This window comes from Carassius auratus, chromosome 1 (genome assembly GCF_003368295.1).
Source record: "Carassius auratus strain Wakin chromosome 1, ASM336829v1, whole genome shotgun sequence".
NCBI classification, from domain to species: domain Eukaryota; kingdom Metazoa; phylum Chordata; class Actinopteri; order Cypriniformes; family Cyprinidae; genus Carassius; species Carassius auratus.
The window spans coordinates 7,902,271-7,925,742 of NC_039243.1; the positions used below are offsets into that span (position 1 = coordinate 7,902,271).

General features: G+C 37.9%; 1 protein-coding gene across 1 annotated transcript in view; it reads right to left on the minus strand.

The window, feature by feature from the left end:
* Positions 1–3,489: 3,489 nt before the first annotated feature.
* LOC113049479 (uncharacterized threonine-rich GPI-anchored glycoprotein PJ4664.02-like) overlaps positions 3,490–23,472 on the minus strand; it is a 212,785-nt gene continuing 192,802 nt past the window's right edge. Inside the window, exons 45-61 of the mRNA XM_026211909.1 lie at positions 20,870–20,920; positions 20,723–20,773; positions 20,572–20,613; positions 20,423–20,467; positions 20,260–20,301; positions 18,736–18,767; positions 18,423–18,494; positions 18,123–18,309; positions 17,887–18,006; positions 17,536–17,717; positions 17,275–17,436; positions 16,994–17,200; positions 16,687–16,919; positions 16,535–16,601; positions 16,366–16,457; positions 16,102–16,264; positions 3,490–3,650 (exon numbers count right to left, since the gene is read on the minus strand). Of these exons, the coding sequence (XP_026067694.1) occupies positions 3,561–3,650; positions 16,102–16,264; positions 16,366–16,457; positions 16,535–16,601; positions 16,687–16,919; positions 16,994–17,200; positions 17,275–17,436; positions 17,536–17,717; positions 17,887–18,006; positions 18,123–18,309; positions 18,423–18,494; positions 18,736–18,767; positions 20,260–20,301; positions 20,423–20,467; positions 20,572–20,613; positions 20,723–20,773; positions 20,870–20,920 (1,838 nt within the window). The 3' untranslated portion in view covers positions 3,490–3,560. The remainder of the gene's footprint in view (positions 3,651–16,101; positions 16,265–16,365; positions 16,458–16,534; positions 16,602–16,686; positions 16,920–16,993; positions 17,201–17,274; positions 17,437–17,535; positions 17,718–17,886; positions 18,007–18,122; positions 18,310–18,422; positions 18,495–18,735; positions 18,768–20,259; positions 20,302–20,422; positions 20,468–20,571; positions 20,614–20,722; positions 20,774–20,869; positions 20,921–23,472) is intronic.

The following is a 23,472-nucleotide window of genomic DNA, read 5'->3' on the forward strand; positions in this document are numbered from 1 at the left end:
CGCATTTGAAAAAGCGAGGCCAATAGTATGTTCCTGCACAACCGGAGGCTGCAGATTCAGGACCGCAGATCTGGGCTGCAGTTCTAGGACCCTAGTTTTTCCTGACAGCGCCACCTACCATACTGGATGATATAGCGATGGCTGCAGTTTCAGAACCGCAGTTCTAGTATCATGTTGGATTAGTTTGCAGTCACGTTACTTTGTATATAGCATCAATATATTAATCTCAGTAGCATGTTTTTAAATGTCATTTTTGATTAAAAATGCAGCAGAGTTAAATTACTAAGTGTGTTTGAGTCACAATTTTTTATTTAAACATGAATTTACACAAAATATAAATGAAACATCAATTTTGTAAAATTGATGTATATCAGTGTTAAAACAATTGTAAAAAATGAAGAACCTTAAAAGTCTTGAATTGTCTCTTGAAATACAGTATATTGATTCACTTCCTTAAGGTGAATTAGCTCATTATCAGGTAAGTTAAAGTTAGAATCAGCGTATGAAGTCACTAAATTACTGCCAATATTTTAAAAGTTGTTGAGAGGCAAGACCAGACACAAGAATGATTCAAGAATGTTTATTTATATACATATATTATAGTTAAGATCAAAAGTTTGGACACACCTTCTCATTCAAAGAGTTTTCTTTATTTTCATGACCTCACAGAATTGTGGTCATGTAACTGCAGCCTCTGGTTGTGCAGGAATACCCTTCTCAGGGAGGCGCTGGAGAGCAAAATTAGTTTGAATGCAAAATACAATTTCACCACTAGATGGGAGTAATTCCTACTTACAGTCCCTTTAAATCAAGAGCAGTGAGTGATTTCTTTGTTGTTGCTGTTCGGTTAATATAAAGGCTGTCACTTTAAGAGAATGCACTGATACAGTGGTCTACGTTCAGCCGGCTATGTCTGCTGTAACATACTTACCAAGACGGTCATTTTTAAATATTTTTGTGCGAATTTGTCCATTTAATAAATTCTTCAAAGAGAGTTTATATTTGCACGCATTCTGAGGCTTGGGTTTGCCAGCATGCACAAATGGCGCAAGCTCACGTCCTCTTGCTCTTAAATGTTTAAACTGACAAAGTTTAAATAAGTTTAGTTTAAACACATTTTAACGTGTGTTATTCAGGTCTCATCTGTACGCGCCCGCTATCAGCACCCGGGTGATGACGGAATAAATGACTGCTCATATTCCAGCAGTAATTCACATTGATCAACAGGGAATTGTTTGTCCAGGTTTTTTTTTTTTTTTTTTTTTCTCACCGCTATTGTTGTAATGTCTGGGAATCCAGAATGCACATCCGTCAACAGAAACATATTATTTGAACTAAGTTTGTTTTACGTGCTATTTATAACAAACCCGCAAACCATACAGATGCTTTTGTCAGATTTAAAAGTTGAACCGCGGGCTCAGCGCGTGCGGTTCGGAATTTTTTCAGCGAACCATGCCACCCCTAGTGTGTGTGTGTGTATATATATATATATATATATATATATATACATATATATATATATATATATATATATATGTATAGTATATAATATATATATATATATATATATATATATATATATATATATATATATAGTATATAATATATATATATATATATATATATATATATATATATATATATATATATATATATATATATATATATATGTAAATAGATATTGTACTTTTGTCCTTCTCATTAGTAAGGATTTAGTAATTAGGATTTTGGTTGAAAATGAAAATCGGGTTGACGTCTAAATCCAACGACTGTTTGACGTCAAGCTCCAACGTTGGGCAGATGCTGAATTTTGGCTGGAATAAACACCCCCACAAAAAAAATCATAAAAAACATTGAAATGCATGGCAGTACACATATTACGAGCTTCACTTATTACTTACCAGTTTGACTTTATTTCTGTCAGACGTCTACGGAAGTTATTTTTGAGAATTAACAGAGATTTAGATGTTGATGTTTTATTTGAAAATGTTTGATCACCATTATTGTGATCAGTGTTTGCTTTAGTTGGGTAGTTTGACTCTTGGCTTATTAAGTTTGTGGTTCTTGTAATAATGTTTACCAAAGCACATAACTCGTTATAAAAGGGGCCATGAACAAATATAAGGTGATATAGTTATCATGATGAAAAATGATTGAGGATAATATTTCTTGTGATTGACCCAATTGTTAACAAACAATATTCAAGAAACAATACTTTCCTCCTTCAGATCTGACATTCTGATTTTTTTTTAAATACATTTTGAGAGAAAAATCTTTTGAGACACATAGACATCAATAATCAGTATATGAATCTCAACAATGGTTACATGCTTCATGCAGCAATGCATATAGTATAAAACTCATGGCTCCCAGCATGCATTGCTGCATGAAGCATGTCACCATTGTTGAGATTCATACGCTGATTGTTGATGTCTGTGTGTGTCAGCGTAGGTTAAGTTTTTTGAGCTCATGTTTAAAAGATTTTAACCGATTGTTATAATACCACTGGATCTCATGTGACAGAAACACAGTGTTTGTAATATGAATGTAAAAACATCATTGAATCAGGTTATTTTATGATTATAAAACCATTAACAGATAACAGCCATCACCTGATCTCATGTCACATTATCTTTCTTTGATGCTGCAAATGTGCTTGACACACAATTGTCACAGCGGAGACAAAAGATATAATAAGTGTTAAGAGCCCAGCTAATGGAAACACTAATCACTGTTATGGTGTTTAACTGTTATATGTTATGGAAATTAAACACATTAGAGTTAAACCTCTGTTAATTTTCAATAAGAGCTTTTGTAGACGTCTGACAGACATAAAGTCAGTCTGGTTAGTAATACGTGAAGCTGGTAATGCTGTTTGTGGAGTTGTTTAATCCTCTGCTGATATCTTGAGATATTTAATGTGCTGCCATGCATTTCACCCTTTGTTGCAGTGTGGTGCTTATTCCAACCAAAATTCAACGTCTGTCTGATGTCAGAGTTTGACGTCAAACAAAGTTGGGTTTAGACGTGAACCCAACTTTCATTTTCAACCAAAATATGACGTCTGACTGACGTTGGATTAGTTGGAGTCCAACGTCTTCCTGACGTCACATTGATGTACTGTGCCTGCTGGGCTTCTATATGAAAATGTCTATCCTAAATAAGGTCTATGGGTCCTTACAGTACAAACAATCAATTGGAAGCTTATTTAAATAAATACATTTATAAAGAAATATCTGTGATAATTGTGCAAGTTGAACAATTTTATTATTTAAGGGAATGTTATTAAATTGTTCTTTAATGATGATCCCACACCATGTAAAGGAGTCTGTGAACACATAATTTTTGCCCTTTAACAATGACAAACCATGTGTAAAGATAGTTACATAAAAAATAAAAACACACCAATAGTACATTAGTACAGCTCTAATATTGGAACACTGGTAACATGTTGTTGCTGTAGTTTTCTAGCAAACAAAAAAAGAGGAGAGACGAATATTGATTCTGTTGTATATTTTTAATGTAAGTTTAACAACCTGAAATAATAATGGCAGTACTTTTTATTTCTCTCTCTCTCTCTGAAGAAGATACTGTTGTTGTTTTTGTCCACAGCAAAGACATCTGAAGAACTTCCTGTACTGCTGCCTGACCTGGACAAGAATGAGACGAGAGGAGATGAGTGACTTCATGAGATCAATTTGACTTCTGAACTCATGAACCAGAATCAGTTTGTTCATAATAAACAGGTAAAAAAAGGAACACTGTAAAAAATTGCTGCAAAAAAAAAAAAAAAAATATTCTGACAGTGACAAACTGACCATAAAATCTGACAAACAGACCATGAAATGAAACTACAGCTGACTTCAGCCACAGCTTTAGATGAAAACAACTGGTATAAATAGCAGAAGATGATTGAACAACTCCAGATTTTAATATTCAAGCATTACAGTCTCACTTTATGTCTATCATATATCTACAAACATTCTTTGAGAATTAACAGAGGTTTAGATATTGTATTGAAAATGTTTCATTTGACCTCACCATTATGGCGATGAGAGTTTGCTTTAGTTATGCCCTTTATCTTTGACATTTTCATTTTAGTTTGTTTCTACCTGTTGTTACTGTTTTTATAAAGCACTTTCATTATAGCAAGAAGAGATTGAATGATCTCATCACTAAAATAGCTGTGATAGAACAAGATACATTTCCATAAAAAATAAAAATAGTATGCACAGAATCTTTGTAACAACAACATCACTTAGATACACGCAGACATGAAAAAACAGTGTATGAAGCTCAACAATGGTTATAATCAAAAGCTTAACCAAGAGCATGACTTTTACTCAAATCACTGCAGTTCATTATCACACATGTACAGTATATGCTGAAATACGTAACACATAGATAATCACTGTATCAACAACTCCACATTTACTGTCTTTATATAAATAGTTGTAGCCCTTTATTGGCACTAGTCACAAGCACCATGCAGCAAAATTAGCCATCAACCTGTCTGTATATACAAAACAAACTTACCAGGGTACAGGACAGGGAAATGAGAAAAAAATACAGCACAACTTTAGGAAAATGAAAAGAAAAAAGCAGCTGAACATCAGTGATCGTGGCTTATCATTGAATGAATCACAGACTCTACTCTCTAGCACAATGGTGAACCACAAAATTACATTAAACTAATATACCTCTTTTGTGCAAAAACACATTAATACAGTAGGTGGGAAGTTTAGGTGCCAAATAGTAAAAGTCCTGCCATATTTTTGCTCCACTCATTAACTCAGCAGCTGATTTCAAGCACTACAACTGACGTTAAGCACAGTCTTGGATGAAATCAATTGGAAGAAAAAAAAAAAACAGCTTTGTCACCATAATTGTGGTGAGTTTTTGCTTCAGTTGGGCTCTTGAGCCTTTTAACAGTTTTGATAACTTTGTTTTTAAGCAAGTGCGTTGTTGTTTCACAGCAAACATTTGTGTAATTTTGGAATAACTTGACTAGCAAATAGCTTTTGATTATTGTATGATGTTTTTTTTTGTTTATTCTTTAAAAGAGAGAGAAGTCTCATTACGCAAATGCTAACATAATGTATTTATATTAACAAAGGAAGGAAAAAAAAACAGGTCAGGTGAAAATAAGATAAGCACCCGCCTGCAGATCGAGGTGGGGTTGCACCTTAATAAAGCATATACACTCTGATTGGTTTGATCGTCTTTCATAGACATACATGATAGGAAATGTGTGCTTAGTTAACCCCCTTCCTCAAATCTTGCCCTGGAGGTCCAATGCACTGCAGTGTTTCGCTCCAACCCTGATCAACCTCACCTGTCTGGGATTCTCTAATGAACCCAAAGACATTAATTGGCATTGATAAGCATGCTCAGGTGTGTTTGATTAGGGTTAGAGCTAAACTCTGCAGGAAAGTGGATCTCGAGGTCCAGATTTGAGGATCCCTGGGAGAATGTTGTTTAAAAGCTAAAAACGCTGTTTTACAAAGCCTTCATTATGATGCACAAAAGATAGAAAATAACATTAGCGTGTAACTCGCTATGTCTCTGAAATAATTGTTTTTTTAAATTAACCTGATCTGTAGGCTAACAGACGAACAACCCACTTCATTTAATAAATGAACTGGATTATCCACAGTGGGAGGATCAGGTCTTCAGATAGAAGAATTAATTATGAATTAAATAATTTTTGAAAAATGCTTTGCAGTGCTTTGTTCAATTTGGACCATCAAAATTAACAAAATGAAAAATTGGCTTCTAACTTTCATTTTCCATTTCTTTGATAAATTTCAAAGTAAGCTGTTTAATAAAGGTGTTCTATTCTATAAGTTCAGTATAATGAAAGTGTGTAATATATTAAACTGATACGGTAATTGTCAGGTAAAATAATATAACAAACATTATTAAATGGTCAACCATTGCCTTTTTAATTACATTGTTACCTTTAAAATTGTTTTTGCAAAGCAAAATATATTTTACATGCAGTACATGCATCTTCAAGAAACATCTAAAAACACATCTCTTCCATCTTTATTTGACCCTCGAACTCTAGCACTGTCTATTCTAATTATGTTTGATCTATTAAAAAACAACAACAACAACAACAAAAAACACTTGGCACCCTCTGGCACTCTTCATTCATTTTCTGTATTCTTTTTCAATTATATCTATTGTTTTCTTTGTATGTGTTTATGTATTTATGGATGTGTGTTGTGTGTGTGTATGTGTGTGTGTATGTGTATATATATATATATATATATATATATATATATATATTAGGGGTGTAACGGTTCACAAAATTCACGGTTCGGTTCGATACGATACACTGATGTCACGGTTCGGTTCGGTTCGGTTCGGTACGTTTTAGATACAGCAAAATGCAAAAACATCTCAACTTTTCAGAATGCCGCAAGCGCACCGCGGGTCATGTGACAAGAACTAACCAATCAGCTTCATCCTTTCCCGTAACAACGTTGAAAACTCAGCCAAGATGAAGGAACAGCTGATCATAGTTGTATATGGATTGCAATTTTGAAATAAATTTAGTAGCAGCGCTACTGCAAGCGATTTTTAGAGCTGCAAATCCATTTATCCTTTGCTGAAATTTCCGCGTCTCATGGAGAGAGCACGTCATTGTTGCTTAGCAAAGACAGACGCCTCATGAGCGCTTCTGCCCGAGCGCTTTGGAAAGGAGAAAGACGTGCTTAGCGTTTTCCACGCGTTTTTAGGAGCGATATGTGAACGGACCCTAAGGCGCTCGCTCACTCAGCACGCGCTGAAGGCTCATTGCAAAATGTCTAATGCATTTAACAGACCAGAAATATAAGATCCTAAAATAACCAACAGGTCTGGTGTTTGGGTGCACTTTGGATTCCCTGTAAGCTATAATACTGGTGTCTAAATGCTGCAGGGATAGTTTGTTGCGTGCATGTTTCTCCTTTTTTTCGTCTTTTCCCAGATACTGACACAATAAGGTGATGTCGGCGTAAATGAGTTGACATGTTTCAAGTATTCACGCTGGTGTTTTTTTTTTTTTTAAAGCAATGAAGCAACCGCGCGAAGCCCTCACTATATAGGATTTTAGAAAGAATGCAGAGCACTAGTGTAGTGTGCAAACTTACCACAGTGTGGATTTCAGAAAGTGTGCAAAGACTTCACGTGCACACTTACCATAACATGGATTTACAAATAATGTTCTAAGGAGGGGCTCTCATGTCACTCTGATCGAGCAGCTCATAGATGGAATCATGCATCTCAAACAATATGTTTGAGAGTCATCTTCTTTTTCTAGTCTGTTAAACGCATTGGCCATTTTGCAACGAGCCTTCAGCGCGTACTGAGTGAGCGAGCGCCTGCTGAGTAGCCTAACATAAACATAAGTTGGTGTTTTTTTCTTCTTCGGGAGTGTCAGGGGCGTTGCCTGTTACGTCGTTTGGGTTATTGGGCTACCTTGTTGAACGCATATCATTATATTTCTCTTTTTTTTTTTTCAAATATAATTAATTAGTCCAACGAACCGTTCGGTATGCATAATGCGTACCGCGTACCGAACCGAAAGCGTCGTACCGAACGGTTCAATACGAATACGCGTATCGTTACACCCCTAATATATATATATATATATATATATATATATATATTAGGGATTGCATAGACTAGTCGAGTAGTCGAGTGATCGATTACTTCAACCACTAGCCTGCGCTGTCGGAAACAATTGACTACTCGAGCATGCATTAACCAAAATGCATGCACAGAGATTGCAAGTACACTTGAATTTTAGGATTACAATACTTTGTGTAGCTGTTACTTTCTATGACTTTATCAATGTTGCATGTAAAATTAAAATATGTAATGTAATAATTAGGAGTGTGTCCAAAGCAGAATACTTTATTTAGAATGGCAAGGATAATGTCTTCAAAAACTGACAAGGAATAATTCTGCCTGAATATTCGGATGAAGCTGGCACAGTCAGTTGAGGGGATCAGCACAATATTATATACAGACCACTAAAGTCACGTAATAAGTGTGTGAAGTGAATGAATGCAAGCTTTATGAATGAATACAGTGCAAATCAAACACAGCATTGCTGTTGCCTCTCTGTGCATCTCTCAGAAATCAGCTTGGAAAGAATATTATCACCATTTATAATACATCATACTTGTTATATTATTTATATATATGTAAAAAGCAATGATTTAAACCACAGACTACGATATGAAATTAATGAATGGAACAAGCACAGCGTTTTTGTTATTGGACAAAATGCAGGTGATCCCAGAAAAAAACAAATTTGTTCTTTAGCCCCATAATGAATATGCGGAAGTGACCGCATATTGGATAGACTACAGTATTCTAAAGTTCCAGATATATCTTTGCGCTCAGCTTAAAAACTGGGTTTTGTTATAGGCCTAAACCATAAATATTTGACTGAAAGTCTATTAATATCTGTTTGCATGAACCTTAATTTTGAAATATTTTAACTGTTTCCCCGCCTTCTACTTCTCAAACCTCATATTTTCTATGATATAGTGCTAAAACACGGAGGAACACTGTGCTTCGCGAGTGACCCATCGTGTGTTGGTAGAGGTGTGTACCATAGATTGCTTTGCCGATTCCGAAACGTGATTGGTGATCAGTTTTCCAGAATATACCCTGACCCCCCCGGTGGAACTGGTACAGTTGAACCACAAAGAAAATAGAGAAATGGAAAATCTGAGCAATGAGTAATTTTTTATATTTGTTAAAAAATCTGACTCGGATGCAACAACCCAAGATTGTAGAATTGAAAATTAAACTGAGAAACAATTATCCATTTGGGAATTATTCCAAATAAATTATTCAAAAAAATTTATTTTTGTTAATTTTGATGGTGCAAATTGAAAAAAGCACTGCAAAGCGTTACACGGACCGTATCAGTATTGTTTTCATTTATATAACATGACAAGACAATTATTGTTACATATAATTATCTGTCATGCAGTTGATAAATGACACCGCAATAAATTTGTCTGCTGTGTGCTATTTACAATTTGTCACGCTGTCTGGTCTCTGTTTCCCTGGGTGTCCACTAGTGGGCTCACTTCCCCTTAGGCACCTCACCGTAGGCACTACAATTCCCACTAGCCTTGTCCCTTCATCACAGTAATTGCATTCCTGTTAATTGCACTAGGTGCCTTCACTTATTAGTCATTAGCCACACTATATTAACCAGTCTTTTCCTGTTGTCTGCATGGAGTCCTTTCCTTCCATTTCCTTCCATACCTAGTCTTCTCGTCTTCTGAGATTCCTCGCATTCCGAGTTCCTGTTCCTGTTCCCTTCCTGTTCCTTCCTTGTTTGTTATTTTTTGGATTGTTTTCTGGTTTTGACCCTGGCTTGTTGGATTACTACTTGGATTACCCTAAATAAAGAACATACTGCAATTGGATCCCTCTTTCCCTGTATTTCACTGGGTCCCGATCACAGAAGGACTCCATCCACTAAGATCCAGTGGCATGTTTTTTGATGTTTCCTCCCCAGTCACCGAGCGGGAGAGAAAGAAGTGTTTTGAGGGAACCCGCCTGGTCATGTTTCGTAGGACAGGGGAGGTCGCAGAGGAGTGATTGGTCGAGAGGAGGTCCGGCATCGCTCTCCACCATGACCCCCCTTCGACCCTGGGCTCGTGAGGGACGGATCGGAGCTGCCGTCTCACCCAGGGGGCAAGGAACTCGACCAGAAGTTGAAGTCGGGTGGGGGCTGCCATCTTTTAGCAGAACTTCACTTGCGTTAGCATTCCCATTGACTCCCATTAATTTTGGCGTCACTTTGACAGCGAATAACTTTACATCTGAGGAGTTTAAAGACTCCGTTTGTCCATTATTTATTTCTAAATATACACGACAATGTATAAAGGGCTCCATTACCTTCTATGTTACATTATGGCCCCGTATAAACAGTTTTTGTAAAAAATAGGCTAACGATTGCATCATAACCACTCGTCTCTCTGTTGCATTACCGTACAGACAGGAGGAGAAGCTCGCAGGCAATTAACTTAATATGGCGTACTGGCGTTACATTTTAAAATACTATACAAAATAATTAATCAGAATACTTACTCCTGTTCACTCACGACAAAGAACTCCCCGCTCAAGCTAGCTGTCTCTGCAAGATTAACAATGGCAGTTTGCACGCACAGCCACTTAGAAGATTTACATCTGTCAGACAGGTTGCTGACGTCGTCAAGCTTCGTTTGAGTCTGCGCGTCAGAAATGGAAGTGCTAAAAAATGCTAAAAATGGGCTTCACTTGTCTCAGTTGAGTTCCAATGGGGTCCCTGGGTCCATTTATTTTACTGTCTATGGTCTCACCATTGCGGATGGAGAGGGGAGAGGAGGCGCACGTCTGCCGAGCCAGCGCCGCTGTACACGATGGCCGCCAGCCCAGCGACACTGCCCATGATGGCCGCAAGTCCAGCGCCACTGCACAAGATGGCTGCCAGCCCAGCGCCACGAGGCAAGATGGAGGCCAGCCCAGCACCACAGCACAAGGTGGTCGCCAGGCCAGTGTCAAAAAGCAAGATGGCCGCCGACCCAGCGCCACTGCCCAAAATGGCCTCCGGTCCAGCACCACAGCCCAAAATGGCCTCCGGTCCAGCACCACAGCCCAAGATGGCTGCCGGTCCAGAGTCATGGCACAAGATGGCTGCTTGTCCAGCGCATCTGCACAGAATGACAGAAACAGTTGACCCTCCAGAGTCAAGTCAGTTTCCCGTTGACCCTCCAGAGTCGAGTCAGGTTCCGTTGACCCTCCAGAGTCGAGTCAGGTTCCGTTGACCCTCCAGTGTCAAGCCAGGTTCTCGTTGACCCTCCAGAGTCGAGTCAGGTTCTCGTGGACCCTCCAGAGCCTCCCAACGTCTCTGCTGAACTAACAGAGCCTCTCCACGCCTCTGCTGAACTACCAGAGCCTCTCCACATCTCTGCTGAACTACTAGAGTCTCTCCTCGCCTCTGCGGAACTTCCAGAGCCTCGTCACGTCTCAGCTGAACTCTCTGAGCGCTCCACTGATTCTGTCGTGGCTACGGAGGCTACCCTTAACTTGTTAATGTTCTCTGTTTCAGACTTGCCTAACCAGACTTGCTCTCCTGTGTCGTAAAACGTAAGAGTCAGATTTACTAAACCAATCCAAAAGTTATTTTCACTGAAATATTGGTGAAGGTCAATAGAAAAAAATGTTATGCAAAGTCACAAACTGATAATGAGGGTAAATATTTAACTGTTAGTTTAATGCAGTCTTGTGGGTAATCATTATGCTGGAGAGTAGAGCCTGTGCTTCAGTCAGTGATGAACCACAAACACTGATGTGCCTTGTCAGTGCGTTCCAGGAGCGGTGCGTCTGCAGCAGTGCAGCAATCGTTTACGTACTGCATTGCTGACTGCAAACATGTCCTGTGAGAAAGCACAATGAGTATGAGTCTGTGCTGCTTCAGCACCACATATGTAATGCACACGGACTGCATACGCACTGCAGATGGATTATGTATGAAACAAGTGTCAAGGTTTCCATTGGGAACCTTCTTACAAAAAAAAAAAAAAAAAAAATTCCCTGAAGCAAACCCAGTGGCTTCGGCTGCATCCATGTTAGCACGTCACATTTGATGTGGTCATTTCACAGTAGGCATACACACAGGTGCGAAGACTCGTTCTCGCCCCCTACAGTGTTTATACTTGACTAACTGGGGCCCAGGTCAGGAAGCAGACAGACTGGCTAAACCGACCATCTGTTAGCTGCCTCCCGTCACAGAGGTCAGTTAATTCTCAGCACATAGAGACTCTTTCACCTAGATATCACACTATAGAGACTGTGTCTGTTCCCCGAACTAGAAAATACAAATAACGTCCAAACCAAGTTAAGGCTAACAATTTAATTGAGGTTCAACAAATAAAAAACAAATGCAATATGGATAAACAAATTATAAAGCTTGGCTTATTGAATATCAGATCCATTTCTATGAAAACACTTTTTGTAAATAATATGATAACTGATCATAATATAAATGTGCTCTGTTTGACAGAAACTTGGCTAAAACCTGATGATTACATTATTTTAAATGAGTTCACCCCCCAAGATTACTGTTATAAACATGAGCCGCGTCTAAAATACAAAGGGGGAGGAGTTGCTTCAATTTATAACAACGTTTTCAGGATTTCTCAGAGGGCAGGCTTCAAGTATAACTCGTTTGAAGTAATGGTGCTTCATATAACATTATCCAGAGAAACCAATGTTAATGATAAATGCCCTGTTATGTTTGTACCGGCTACTGTATACAGGCCACCAGGGCACCATACAGACTTTATTAAAGAATTTGGTGATTTTACATCCAAGTTAGTTCTGGCTGCAGATAAAGTTTTAATAGTTGGTGATTTTAATATCCATGTCGATAATGAAAAAGATGCATTGGGATCAGCATTTATAGACATTCTGAACTCTGTTGGTGTTAGACAACACGTTTCAGGACCTACTCATTGTCGAAATCATAATCTAGATTTAATACTGTCACATGGAATTGATGTTGATAATGTTGAAATTATTCAGCCAAGTGATGATATCTCAGATCATTATTTAGTTCTGTGCAAACTTCATATAGCCAAAATTGTAAATTCTACTTCTTGTTACAAGTATCGAAGAACCATCACTTCAAGCACAAAAGACTGCATTTTAAGTTATCTTCCTGATCTATCCAAATTCCTTAGCATATCCAAAACCTCAGAACAACTTGATGATGTAACAGAAACTATGGACTCTCTCTTTTCTAGCACTTTAAATACAGTTGCTCCTTTATGCTTAAGGACGGTTAAGGAAAACAGTTTGACACCATGGTATAATGAGCATACTCGCACACTAAAGAGAGCAGCCCGAAAAATGGAGCGCAGCTGGAGGAAAACAAAACTAGAGGTATTTCGTATTGCTTGGCGGGAAAGTAGCATATCCTACAGAAAAGCATTAAAAACTGCTAGATCTGATTACTTTTCTTCTCTTTTAGAAGAAAACAAACATAACCCCAGGTATTTATTCAATACAGTGGCTAAATTAACGAAAAATAAAGCCTCAACAAGTGTTGACATTTCCCAACACCACAACAGTAATGACTTTATGAACTACTTTACTTCTTAAATCGATACTATTAGAGATAAAATTGCAACCATTCAGCCGTCAGCTACAGTATCACATCAGACAGTGCACTATAGACCCCCTGAGGAACAGTTCCGCTCATTCTCTACTATAGGAGAGGAAGAATTGTATAAACTTGTTAAATCATCTAAACCAACAACATGTATGTTAGACCCTATACCATCTAAGCTCCTAAAAGAGGTGCTTCCTGAAGTCATAGGTCCTCTTCTGACAATTATTAATTCCTCATTGTCATTAGGATATGTCCCCAAAACCTTCAAACTGGCTGTTATTAAGCCTCTCATAAGAAAAACACAACTTGACCCCAAAGAACTTGTTAATTATAGACCAATCTCGAATCTCCCTTTTCTGTCCAAGATACTAGAAAAGGTGGTATCCTCACAATTATATTCCTTCTTAGAGAAAAATGGTATATGTGAGGATTTCCAGTCAGGATTTAGACCCTATCATAGTACTGAGACTGCTCTCCTTAGAGTTACAAATGATCTGCTCTTATCATCTGATCGTGGGTGTATCTCTCTATTAGTTTTATTGGATCTTAGTGCTGGGTTTGACACAATTGACCACAGCATTCTTTTGCATAGACTTGAACACTGTGTTGGCATCAGTGGAAGTGCATTAGCATGGTTTAAATCGTACTTATATGACTGCCATCAGTTCGTAGCAGTGAATGAAGATGTATCATATCGATCACAAGTGCAGTATGGAGTACCTCAAGGCTCAGTACTAGGGCCGCTACTCTTCACGCTTTATATGTTACCCTTGGGAGATATCATCAGGAAACATGGTGTTAGCTTTCACTTTTATGCTGATGATACTCAGCTCTATATTTCCTCGCAGCCCGGTGAAACACACCAATTTGAAAAACTAATGGAATGCATAGTCGATATAAAAAATTGGATGACGAGTAATTTCTTACTGCTAAATTCAGAAAAAACAGAGGTGTTAATTATAGGGCCTAAAAACTCTGCTTGTAATAACCTAGAACACTGTCTAAGACTTGATGGTTGCTCTGTCAATTCTTCGTCATCAGTTAGGAACCTAGGTGTGCTACTTGATCGCAATCTTTCCTTAGAAAGCCACATGTCTAGCATTTGTAAAACTGCATTTTTCCATCTCAAAAATATATCTAAATTACGGCCTATGCTCTCAATGTCAAATGCAGAAATGTTAATCCATGCATTTATGACTTCAAGGTTAGACTATTGTAATGCTTTATTGGGTGTTTTTTCTGCACGCTTAGTAAACAAACTACAGCTAGTCCAAAATGCAGCAGCAAGAGTTCTTACTAGAACCAGGAAGTATGAACATATTAGCCCGGTCCTGTCCACAGGTCCTGTCCACAGCACTGGCTCCCTATCAAACATCGTATAGATTTTAAAATATTGCTTATTACTTATAAAGCCCTGAATGGTTTAGCACCTCAGTATTTGAATGAGCTCCTTTTACATTATACTCCTCTACGTCCGCTATGTTCTCAAAACTCAGGCAATTTGATAATACCTAGAATATCAAAATCAACTGCGGGCGGCAGATCCTTTTCCTATTTGGCGCCTAAACTCTGAAATAACCTACCTAACATTGTTCGGGAGGCAGACACACTCTTGTAGTTTAAATCTAGATTAAAGACCCATCTCTTTAACCTGGCATACACATAACATACTAACATACTTTTAATATCCAAATCCATTAAATGATTTTTTGGCTGCATTAATTAGATAAACCGGAACCGGAAACACTTCACATAACACCCTACGTACTTGCTACATCATTAGAAGAATGGCATCTACGCTAATATTTGTCTGTTTCTCTCTTGTTCCGAGGTCAACGTGGCCACCAGATCCAGTCTGTATCCAGATCAGAGGGTCACTGCAGTCACCCGGATCCAGTACGCATCCAGACCAGATGATGGATCAGCACCTAGAAAGGACCTCTACTGCCCAGAAAGACAGCGGAGACCAGGACAACTAGAGCCCCAGATACAGATCCCCTGTAAAGACCTTGTCTCAGAGGACCACCAGGACAAGACCACAGGAAACAGATGATTCTTCTGCACAATCTGACTTTGCTGCAGCCTGGAATTGAACTACTGGTTTCGTCTGGTCAGAGGAGAACTGGCCCCCCAACTGAGCCTGGTTTCTCCCAAGGTTTTTTTTCTCCATTCTGTCACCGATGGAGTTTCGGTTCCTTGCCGCTGTTGCCTCTGGCTTGCTTAGTTGGGGTCACTTCATCTACAGCGATATCATTGACTTGATTGCAAATAAATGCACAGACACTATTTAAACTGAACAGAGATGACATAACTGAATTCAATGATGAACTGCCTTTAACTATCATTTTGCATTATTGACGCACTGTTTTCCAAATGAATGTTGTTCAGTGCTTTGACGCAATGTATTTTGTTTAAAGCACTATATAAATAAAGGTGATTGATTGATTGATACAGTGCAATTTGGTTAGGCATACATCCGCACTAAAATATCAAGGTGAAAGTCATCAAAGCTCGCCTAGTATAGACCCAGCTCTCAACGCGACTTTGAGAATAGATTAACGGCAATATTTTTTATCGCCCGATAAGATTCTCCCGTTAATGCAGCACGCTAATGCTGATAACGGCCCACCACTAGTTATTAGCTTTTCCAGGTTGTTATCAAGGTATAACATACCTCGGAATGACGCGACTGATCAATCAGAATCAATTGTGCTTTTCACATACATCCCACACAGCAAAAGGATCCGCCGCGGAGGTATCGCGGCTTCCGGAATGGACCCGCGAAACGGACCCGTATCGGCGTCCACTTGCGCGCAATGACGGATCCGAAACGAAGGCGGATCTGATCTGAAACCACAATCCTTATCTGTTCCGGATCCGCTGCGCTGCGTTTATTGATGTAGTTATAGGATGGAAAAATTTCTGACCTCATTATTGAGGACACAGTAGATCAGGAAGATGAAGGTTCCCTGCTGGGAGTTCAAGATCAGGAAGAGGATCTCCAACACCTCACTGTCATTAGTGAAGAAACCCAGAATCCAGGAGCAACCAAGAACCACAAACTGAGCCAGAGTTTTAAATGCCATTATCCTGCAGAGAAACAAAGAAACAAAAAGAGTTAATGTGTCTTTATTGACTACATGATCTCTTTTATAGACTGATTTAATTATGTGAGTCATAATGTTTGTTACTTGGTTTGTTTTATTTGTGAAATGTCTGAATTTAGATTTTTGAGAGTTGAGTTCAGAGTGAGGACGATCTTGATGAAGAGAATCGTGTTTGTCTGCAAAGAAAAAAAAACGACGTAATTAATTCTGTTGTTTTCCTATTAATACAAGAACAATTAAATTATGTGTTTACTGTTAGTATCATGCAAACAGGTCCAAGAAAACTTGAGATGAAGCCTTTGTCTATTTTTATCCAGCACCTGTTTGAAGGAAGATATAGTAAAATAATAAATGTACAAATATGGATGAAGATGTTGAGCAAAGAGTTACTTCAACTGAACTTACATTTCACTTCCGTAGCCTTTAGGATCCACCACAACAGACACAACCACAACAACCAGAGCAACCACATATCCCATTACACACAGGAATTCTCTGCTAAGCACCGTCCTATTAATGGAGCTGATCTGTGATAAGTTCTCCATGCAGATGAAGAGTAGCACAGCTTCAATGAACATCCAAACAAATCCGGAGAGAAAGAGGAATTGCAGAAGGCCTGAGATCACGGCACACAGCACCTGGAGACCATGAGAGATGGTTATGATGATTCTCAGTGAGTCTGTGCTGAGCTGTAGGGCTCAATCATTCTCACCTGCAGAGGACGTATGAGGCTCAGGAACTGCTGTGTGAGCAGAAACAGAAGGTGAGCCAACAGAAGACTGATGCAGATGTTGATTCGAGCCACATTATTCACTCCAGGACTCCACCGACAAAGGGTAAAGGTCAACAGGGCCAAACTGAAGAACACCAGCCCCACGATCACACACACCAAATTCAACAACTCCATTAGTGAGTTGCTCTAAGAAAACATGTGAGAGAACATGAGATCCAAATCTGTGCTGTTCTTCAGTGTTCACTAGAAATGTTCTGTACCTTTGGTGGGCGGCTGGTTTGCATGATGAGAGCGAATGTCGACAGATGTTCACAGGAACACACAGTGTAGCTGCTGGTGGTCGTTAAAACAGAACAACCATCTACAATCCACTCATTGATATTCCAGTATACACAGGACAGAGAACCGTTTGGATCAAACTCCTGCAAAAAGATGAAGAAAGTATCAGAACACTAAATAATATATGTTTTCAGATGTTCATCAATGCTCTGATAAAACAAAAGCACATTTCAGTCTCTCACTCTGATGTGTTTGAGGGTGAAGTTGACTGGTTTAGTTAGTGTAGTGTTGGTGGTTTTGGGAAGAGTAGCTGAGATCACAGTGGACATCATGGTTTTAATCGTGTCCTTTGGTGTGCTGAAGAAATCTGGCTTCAGTAGATTCTCCATCATGTTGTAGCTCATGAAAGCCACAGCAGCTGATCCTGTGAGACCGAAACTCATATATAAATGTCCATTCAACAAAACAACAACCACAACAACAAAGATAATAATAATAATAAGACCCTAAGTAAATGGGGTTTAGTGGTATTATGTGTCGTTCTTTAGTTTATTTATATATTTTATAAAATGACACCAAGACATTTAATGTACTTGTTTTATTGTTGTTCTTGGCAATCCCAATGAGATCAATGTCCACAGAAGAATTTGACGTGTCGAGTCGAGGGATTTTATCTAAGGTGACCTGTGGTCCAACCATGAAGACTTGTCCCTCTGATTAAAAAAATACAGTCATGTGAATGATATTATTAACAATAAGGTCATGTAAAAAGGTAAAAATTTATTTAAACATATTAAGTCAGTCTATTCATAGTTTGGTTTTTACTTACCCACAGTGTCAAGTGTAAAATTTACATTGTCACTTGTGTTTGTTGGTCTCACCAGCATGGAAACGAGTTTCTCACTGGCTTTTAACAGATGGTTTCCATCCGACACAAGTTTATTTGGGTCAGATGATGATGAGGTTACAACCTTCTCTGTAGCGTTGAGGACCACATCCAAAATTTTTGTCACTTCCTATTTTTTAGTGATCATTGATTATTTGTAAAATTGGAACAAAAGGATGAAAGTATCATTACAGTATGTTCTATATATGTGACAAATTATGTTTTTTGTCCTTTTTCTCTTACGATCAAAGGAAGCACTTCAACTGTTGAGTTTTCTATCAGGCCAAGAAGATTTTCTACACATTTTCCTGTGATCTGAAATCACAAATAAGCTTTATAAGTAAAAGGTATTTTCTTTCTTTCTTTCTTTGGTTAATTGTTGGTATTCTCCAAATAAAATAAACAAAAATCATTCAAAATATTATATATCAACTGTATGCGCCAAACCATCAACACTGACAAAAACACAAAACTGTGTACTCTGCATTATTGTGTTGTTTTTTTTAAGTTGGTATGAGTCCAACCCCCTAGTCACACTATCAGAAACTCAACGTACCTTACAGTCTTCCAGCATTGTGGTATTTAGATCTAGAATGAGGAAACTCAAATAAATAAACTCAGATATTAAATAAAAAAGTTCATTTCAAAACTCAAACTTTAATAAAATTAGACAGTCTGTGACTATGATCAGACTGTAGAATTTGTGGTTATGAGATCTGTACAATGGCTGTTGATGGCTGGATTAATCTGTCAAGGTTCTGAGTGAGAGATAAGACCCAAACACAGGATACCCATCTAATGTAATTTTGTTACAAGAATGTTCTCCAAATATTCTGTGTTGGTTCTAGGAACATTAAAAATGTCCAGTTTTCTTGACGTTAGAGTAACATTTTTAAAAGGTATGATGTTCCTCAAACATTATGTCAACTTGATTTTGGATGCATGTTATTCAATGGTTAGTATGATGTTCCTGAAACGTTTAATGATTCAAACACCTGCTGTGAACAAGCACTGATTGAAAGAGAAATAAGAACAAAAACTATAACATTCTTCAGCCACAATCTTAAATGAACTGAAGATAGGAACTTCATATCTCTCAAGATCTGATTAAACAACTCAAACAACAGTCAATATAACTGATCTAGTTTCGTTTACTGAAAACATCTGTAATTGCTGCAAAAAAAAGCAGTTCAACAAAAGTCAAGGGTTAAGAGCCCAACTAAATCTAACACTAATCTCCATGATGGTGATTTCAAACAAAACATTTTCAATAACAGGTCAACATCTAAACCTCTGTTAAATCTCAATATGAACTTTTGTAGACATGTGACAGAAACAAAGTAAATCAAATTAGTAATACTGTGAGTGAAGCTTGTAATGCTGTTTGTGGAGTTGTTTAATCAGATCTTGAGAGTCTTTTATCTTCAGTTCATCTAAGGCTGTGGCTGAAGAAAGTTGTAGTTTGTGTTCTTGTTTCTCTTTCAATTCTTGTTCACAGCAAGTGTTTGAATGTTTGAATGTTTCAGGAACATCATACTAACCTTTAAATAACACACTAACATTAAGTAAACGGTGCATTTGTATGTTCTTGGAAGGTTACAAGAATGTTGAATTTTAAATCAAAATTAAGTTGAAAGAAGGTTTGAGGAACATCATACCTTTAAAACACAGTCCTCTAACGTCAAGAAAACTGGACAATTTGAATGTTCCTAGAACCAACATGGAATATTTGGAGAACGTTCTTGTAAAACAATTCTGTTTGGCTGGGTAAGTGGTGAAAATGTCTATTAACAGGGCGGTCGACAATGCACAAGAATGTAAGGAGAATAACAAGGGCAGGGCATTCAATAGTGATGTCTGATTATTGAATTAATCCTTATTTTGAGTCAGTTCTCAGGAAGTAACCAGTTGAGCTAGTCCACAAAGTGAACTGAATCAAACTTTAGTTCCAGGATGATGATGTAAGATCCACAGTTGAAGCAGCACACTCAATTTAAGGCTCATTAGTTTAATTTAGTTTTTAACAAGAAATTGTTATGAAAACAGAAAAGGATGAAATAATGTCAGGCATCATCTTCACCTTTAATTGAAGATGTTGTAGAAGTGACTGATTGTAGAGGAACTGGAACAGTAACAGGTGGAAACAGATATTAAATTGAACTCAGATGATGAAGTTAAGTGTTCTTCATGAAGAAGACCATTATGATGGGTTTCTTTAGAAAGGCCACATCCAGCCCACTTACCTGTAGAAGTAAATGACTGTAGGTGATCTGTAGAAATGACTAGTGATATTTAAAAGATGTAATAAGGTGGCAATTCAGATTCATGAAGATAATAATAATTATGGAGGGTTGTGTTTCAATATTACAGTCCTGTAGAACTCTGTCCTCACCTGTAGATGTTGAAAGTGTAGATGTGACTGGCTGTAAAGAAACTAAAACAAAAACAAATTGAATCATGTTGAATCAGAATCAGATGTTGAATTACTGTGTTCTTCATGAAAACATAAATAACTAGGGATAGCGATGCTTCATCATCCTCACCTGTAGTAGTAGAAATTGTAGATGCTGTGGAAGTGATCGGCTGTAAAGAGACTGAAAAATAACACAAAAACAGATGGTAAATTAGAATTAGATGCTGAATTAACTTTTCATGAAAAAAGGTTACATTCAGTCTAGTATCATTCTTACTTGTAGTAGTGGGGCTGGTAGATGTTGTGGAAGTGACCGGCTGTAGAGGAACTGACCCAATAACAGATGGAAACATATGTTAAATGAGATGCAAAGGATAAACTAGTGTGTTTCCCTTTTAGGAAACTCCACATTGCGTCCTTTAGTGGACACAATGGGGAATATTGCCTGCATGACCGGTGTCTAAAGCACATGTGAAACAACAGCAATCTTATTTGTCCATGAGGCCTGTGACATCATAGATAGATGATGAAAATTATTCTGGTTCCGGTTCTGTTTGAAGTGCATGTGATAGACCAAGGCAGGTGAGCATTGTAAAAAGTGTTTACCTCCGTGCCCGAGGACACTTGAAGACACACTATATGCATCCTGTGTCTTGGTCAAGGGCTTGTGCATTTGGTGCTCGTGGGCTCTGAATGTGCTCCTTGTGAGTGTTTCCAATGTAAAAACTCAGTTTGCGCTTATCCCTCTCCTCAAAAGATGAGTAACAAGTGTCTATTCGTGGGATTCATCTGTTCTTTTTATGAGTTACCATGGCACAGTTGACCCCAGCTTTTGGTTATTGCTTTGATCTGAAGGATCCGCACAGTCTCTCTCAATGGGTTGTCAGATGCAGTAGACAACATTTGGGTTGGTATAATCACAGTGTCATTTCAGCCATGATCTTGTGGGATCAGCCCTGAGTTTTATTGGCACTGTTTTCATCAGGGTGTCATTTTGGACTAATGATGTTTAGGTGTTCGCGCTTAACAAATCGTTTACCAATGGTCCGGATCTCCATCTTGTGATCTCCTTGTCAATAACACAGTGCTTCTCTAGCCTACTGTGGGACTGACACTGATTGGGGACTTTCTTATTACCCTCAGATGGTTATATTCCAGCTATTATTATGGCAGGACGGGCTTACCTAATACAGCTTTCTGATGCTATCTCTGTTTTAACTGGCAAGTTGCAGTGAGCCCTCTCCTGGATCCATAGATATCTGTGGATAGCTATTTGCTAGCCGTTCCCCTTTCCTAGAGCCTAGTTATCTGAGGATAGCTATGTGCTAGCTCAGTGATTGTTCCCCTGCTTAAGGTTTAAAGGAGTGGTTTCTTTGAGCCCTTTCACTGTAAAAAAATATTCACTTTATTTACTCAATAAAATTGTTTCAAATTTTACATCCAATATTATTAATTAATTTTAACACATTAATATTAATTAGAAATGATCAAATTAGATGCTTAAAAGCAACCATTCAAAATGAGTAAAATAAAATAACAAATTAAGTAAAATTTACACAAAAATATCGATTTCATTGAAAAAAAATTGCTGCACTAGGCTGAAGTATACTATGTTATACATGCCAGGCCAGTAGTTGGCGATCGTGAAACACCCTGAAAAAAAATATATGCATGCACATGACGTCAACTTCAGGACGCCTGTTGTTGATAAGTCACAACCAACTCAGAAATCCAGATCAAATTATGTCAAAACAAACAATTCCCCCTGACCTTATTCTTTATTGGCTTGTCTAGCTGCTGTATCAAATACACAGCAAAAAAACAAACACACGTTTAAGGGTCAGGAGCCCAACTAAAGCAAACACTGACCACGGTAATGGTAACCAAAATGTAGATGATTATCCTTGAGTGATTCTGTTTGTTAACATAAGGTGTCTTCATTAACTCTGTTTTGGGGGTTTGGAAACATAAGCCTTTGAACATCCCAGATAACCCAATCTTTTTGGTCTTGGAAGCTTTGCAGGAAAAACTTACCTGGCTATTCGGGCTAGCTAGGAGCCTTTATAAGACTCTTAGGACATCTCAGGATATAGCTAGTGATGACAAGATAAAGCCTAAGGAAGCATTAAGTGTTTCTGCCAAGTGGTTCACAAAAGGGTTAATTTCTGGAAACTTAATTTGCTCACAATACCACATGGTGGCCAACAAGTGTAAAACAAGTAGATATATTACAGACAGAGGTGTAAAGTCCAGGGGTCAGAAAGTAAAAGTCCTGCCATATTTTGGTTCCACTCATGAACTCAGCAGCTGATTTCATCAGAGAAACCTAGTCATTCCTTCCAAGTCACAACGAGTCTCAAATCAAATCCCAAGTCCTAAAAGAGTTAAAGTTAGTGAAATAATTAAGTGACTAATTAAATGTTGATAGTGCAGTAGTGATAAACAACTGTTGTTATTGAGAATTACAGAGGATCGGATGAATTATTGTTTAAAATGATACCACCATAATGGAGATCAGTGTTTTCTTTAGTTACGCTCTTGACCCTTTAAGTAGTTCAAAGTAATTTGCTTTTAAACGCTTGCGGTTGTATTACATATTAAATAGTAGTACATTGTTGAACTAAAAGCTTTAAATAGCAAATTAAATTGCCCTTTTATCATGTAAAACATTTAAGTGAACTTCATGAGGGAGTCTCTCTTTAGTTTGTTACATGATGTTCAGCTCTTACTGAACTACAACAAAAGTCCTATTAAACTAATATTATTGTAATGCTTAAATATTGGGGAAAAATTGTACAGGCTCAGGATTTTAGACATGAGCACTTATCATATGATCCTCAACAGTGGTTACAATAATTATTCATGCTACAGTGCATGATG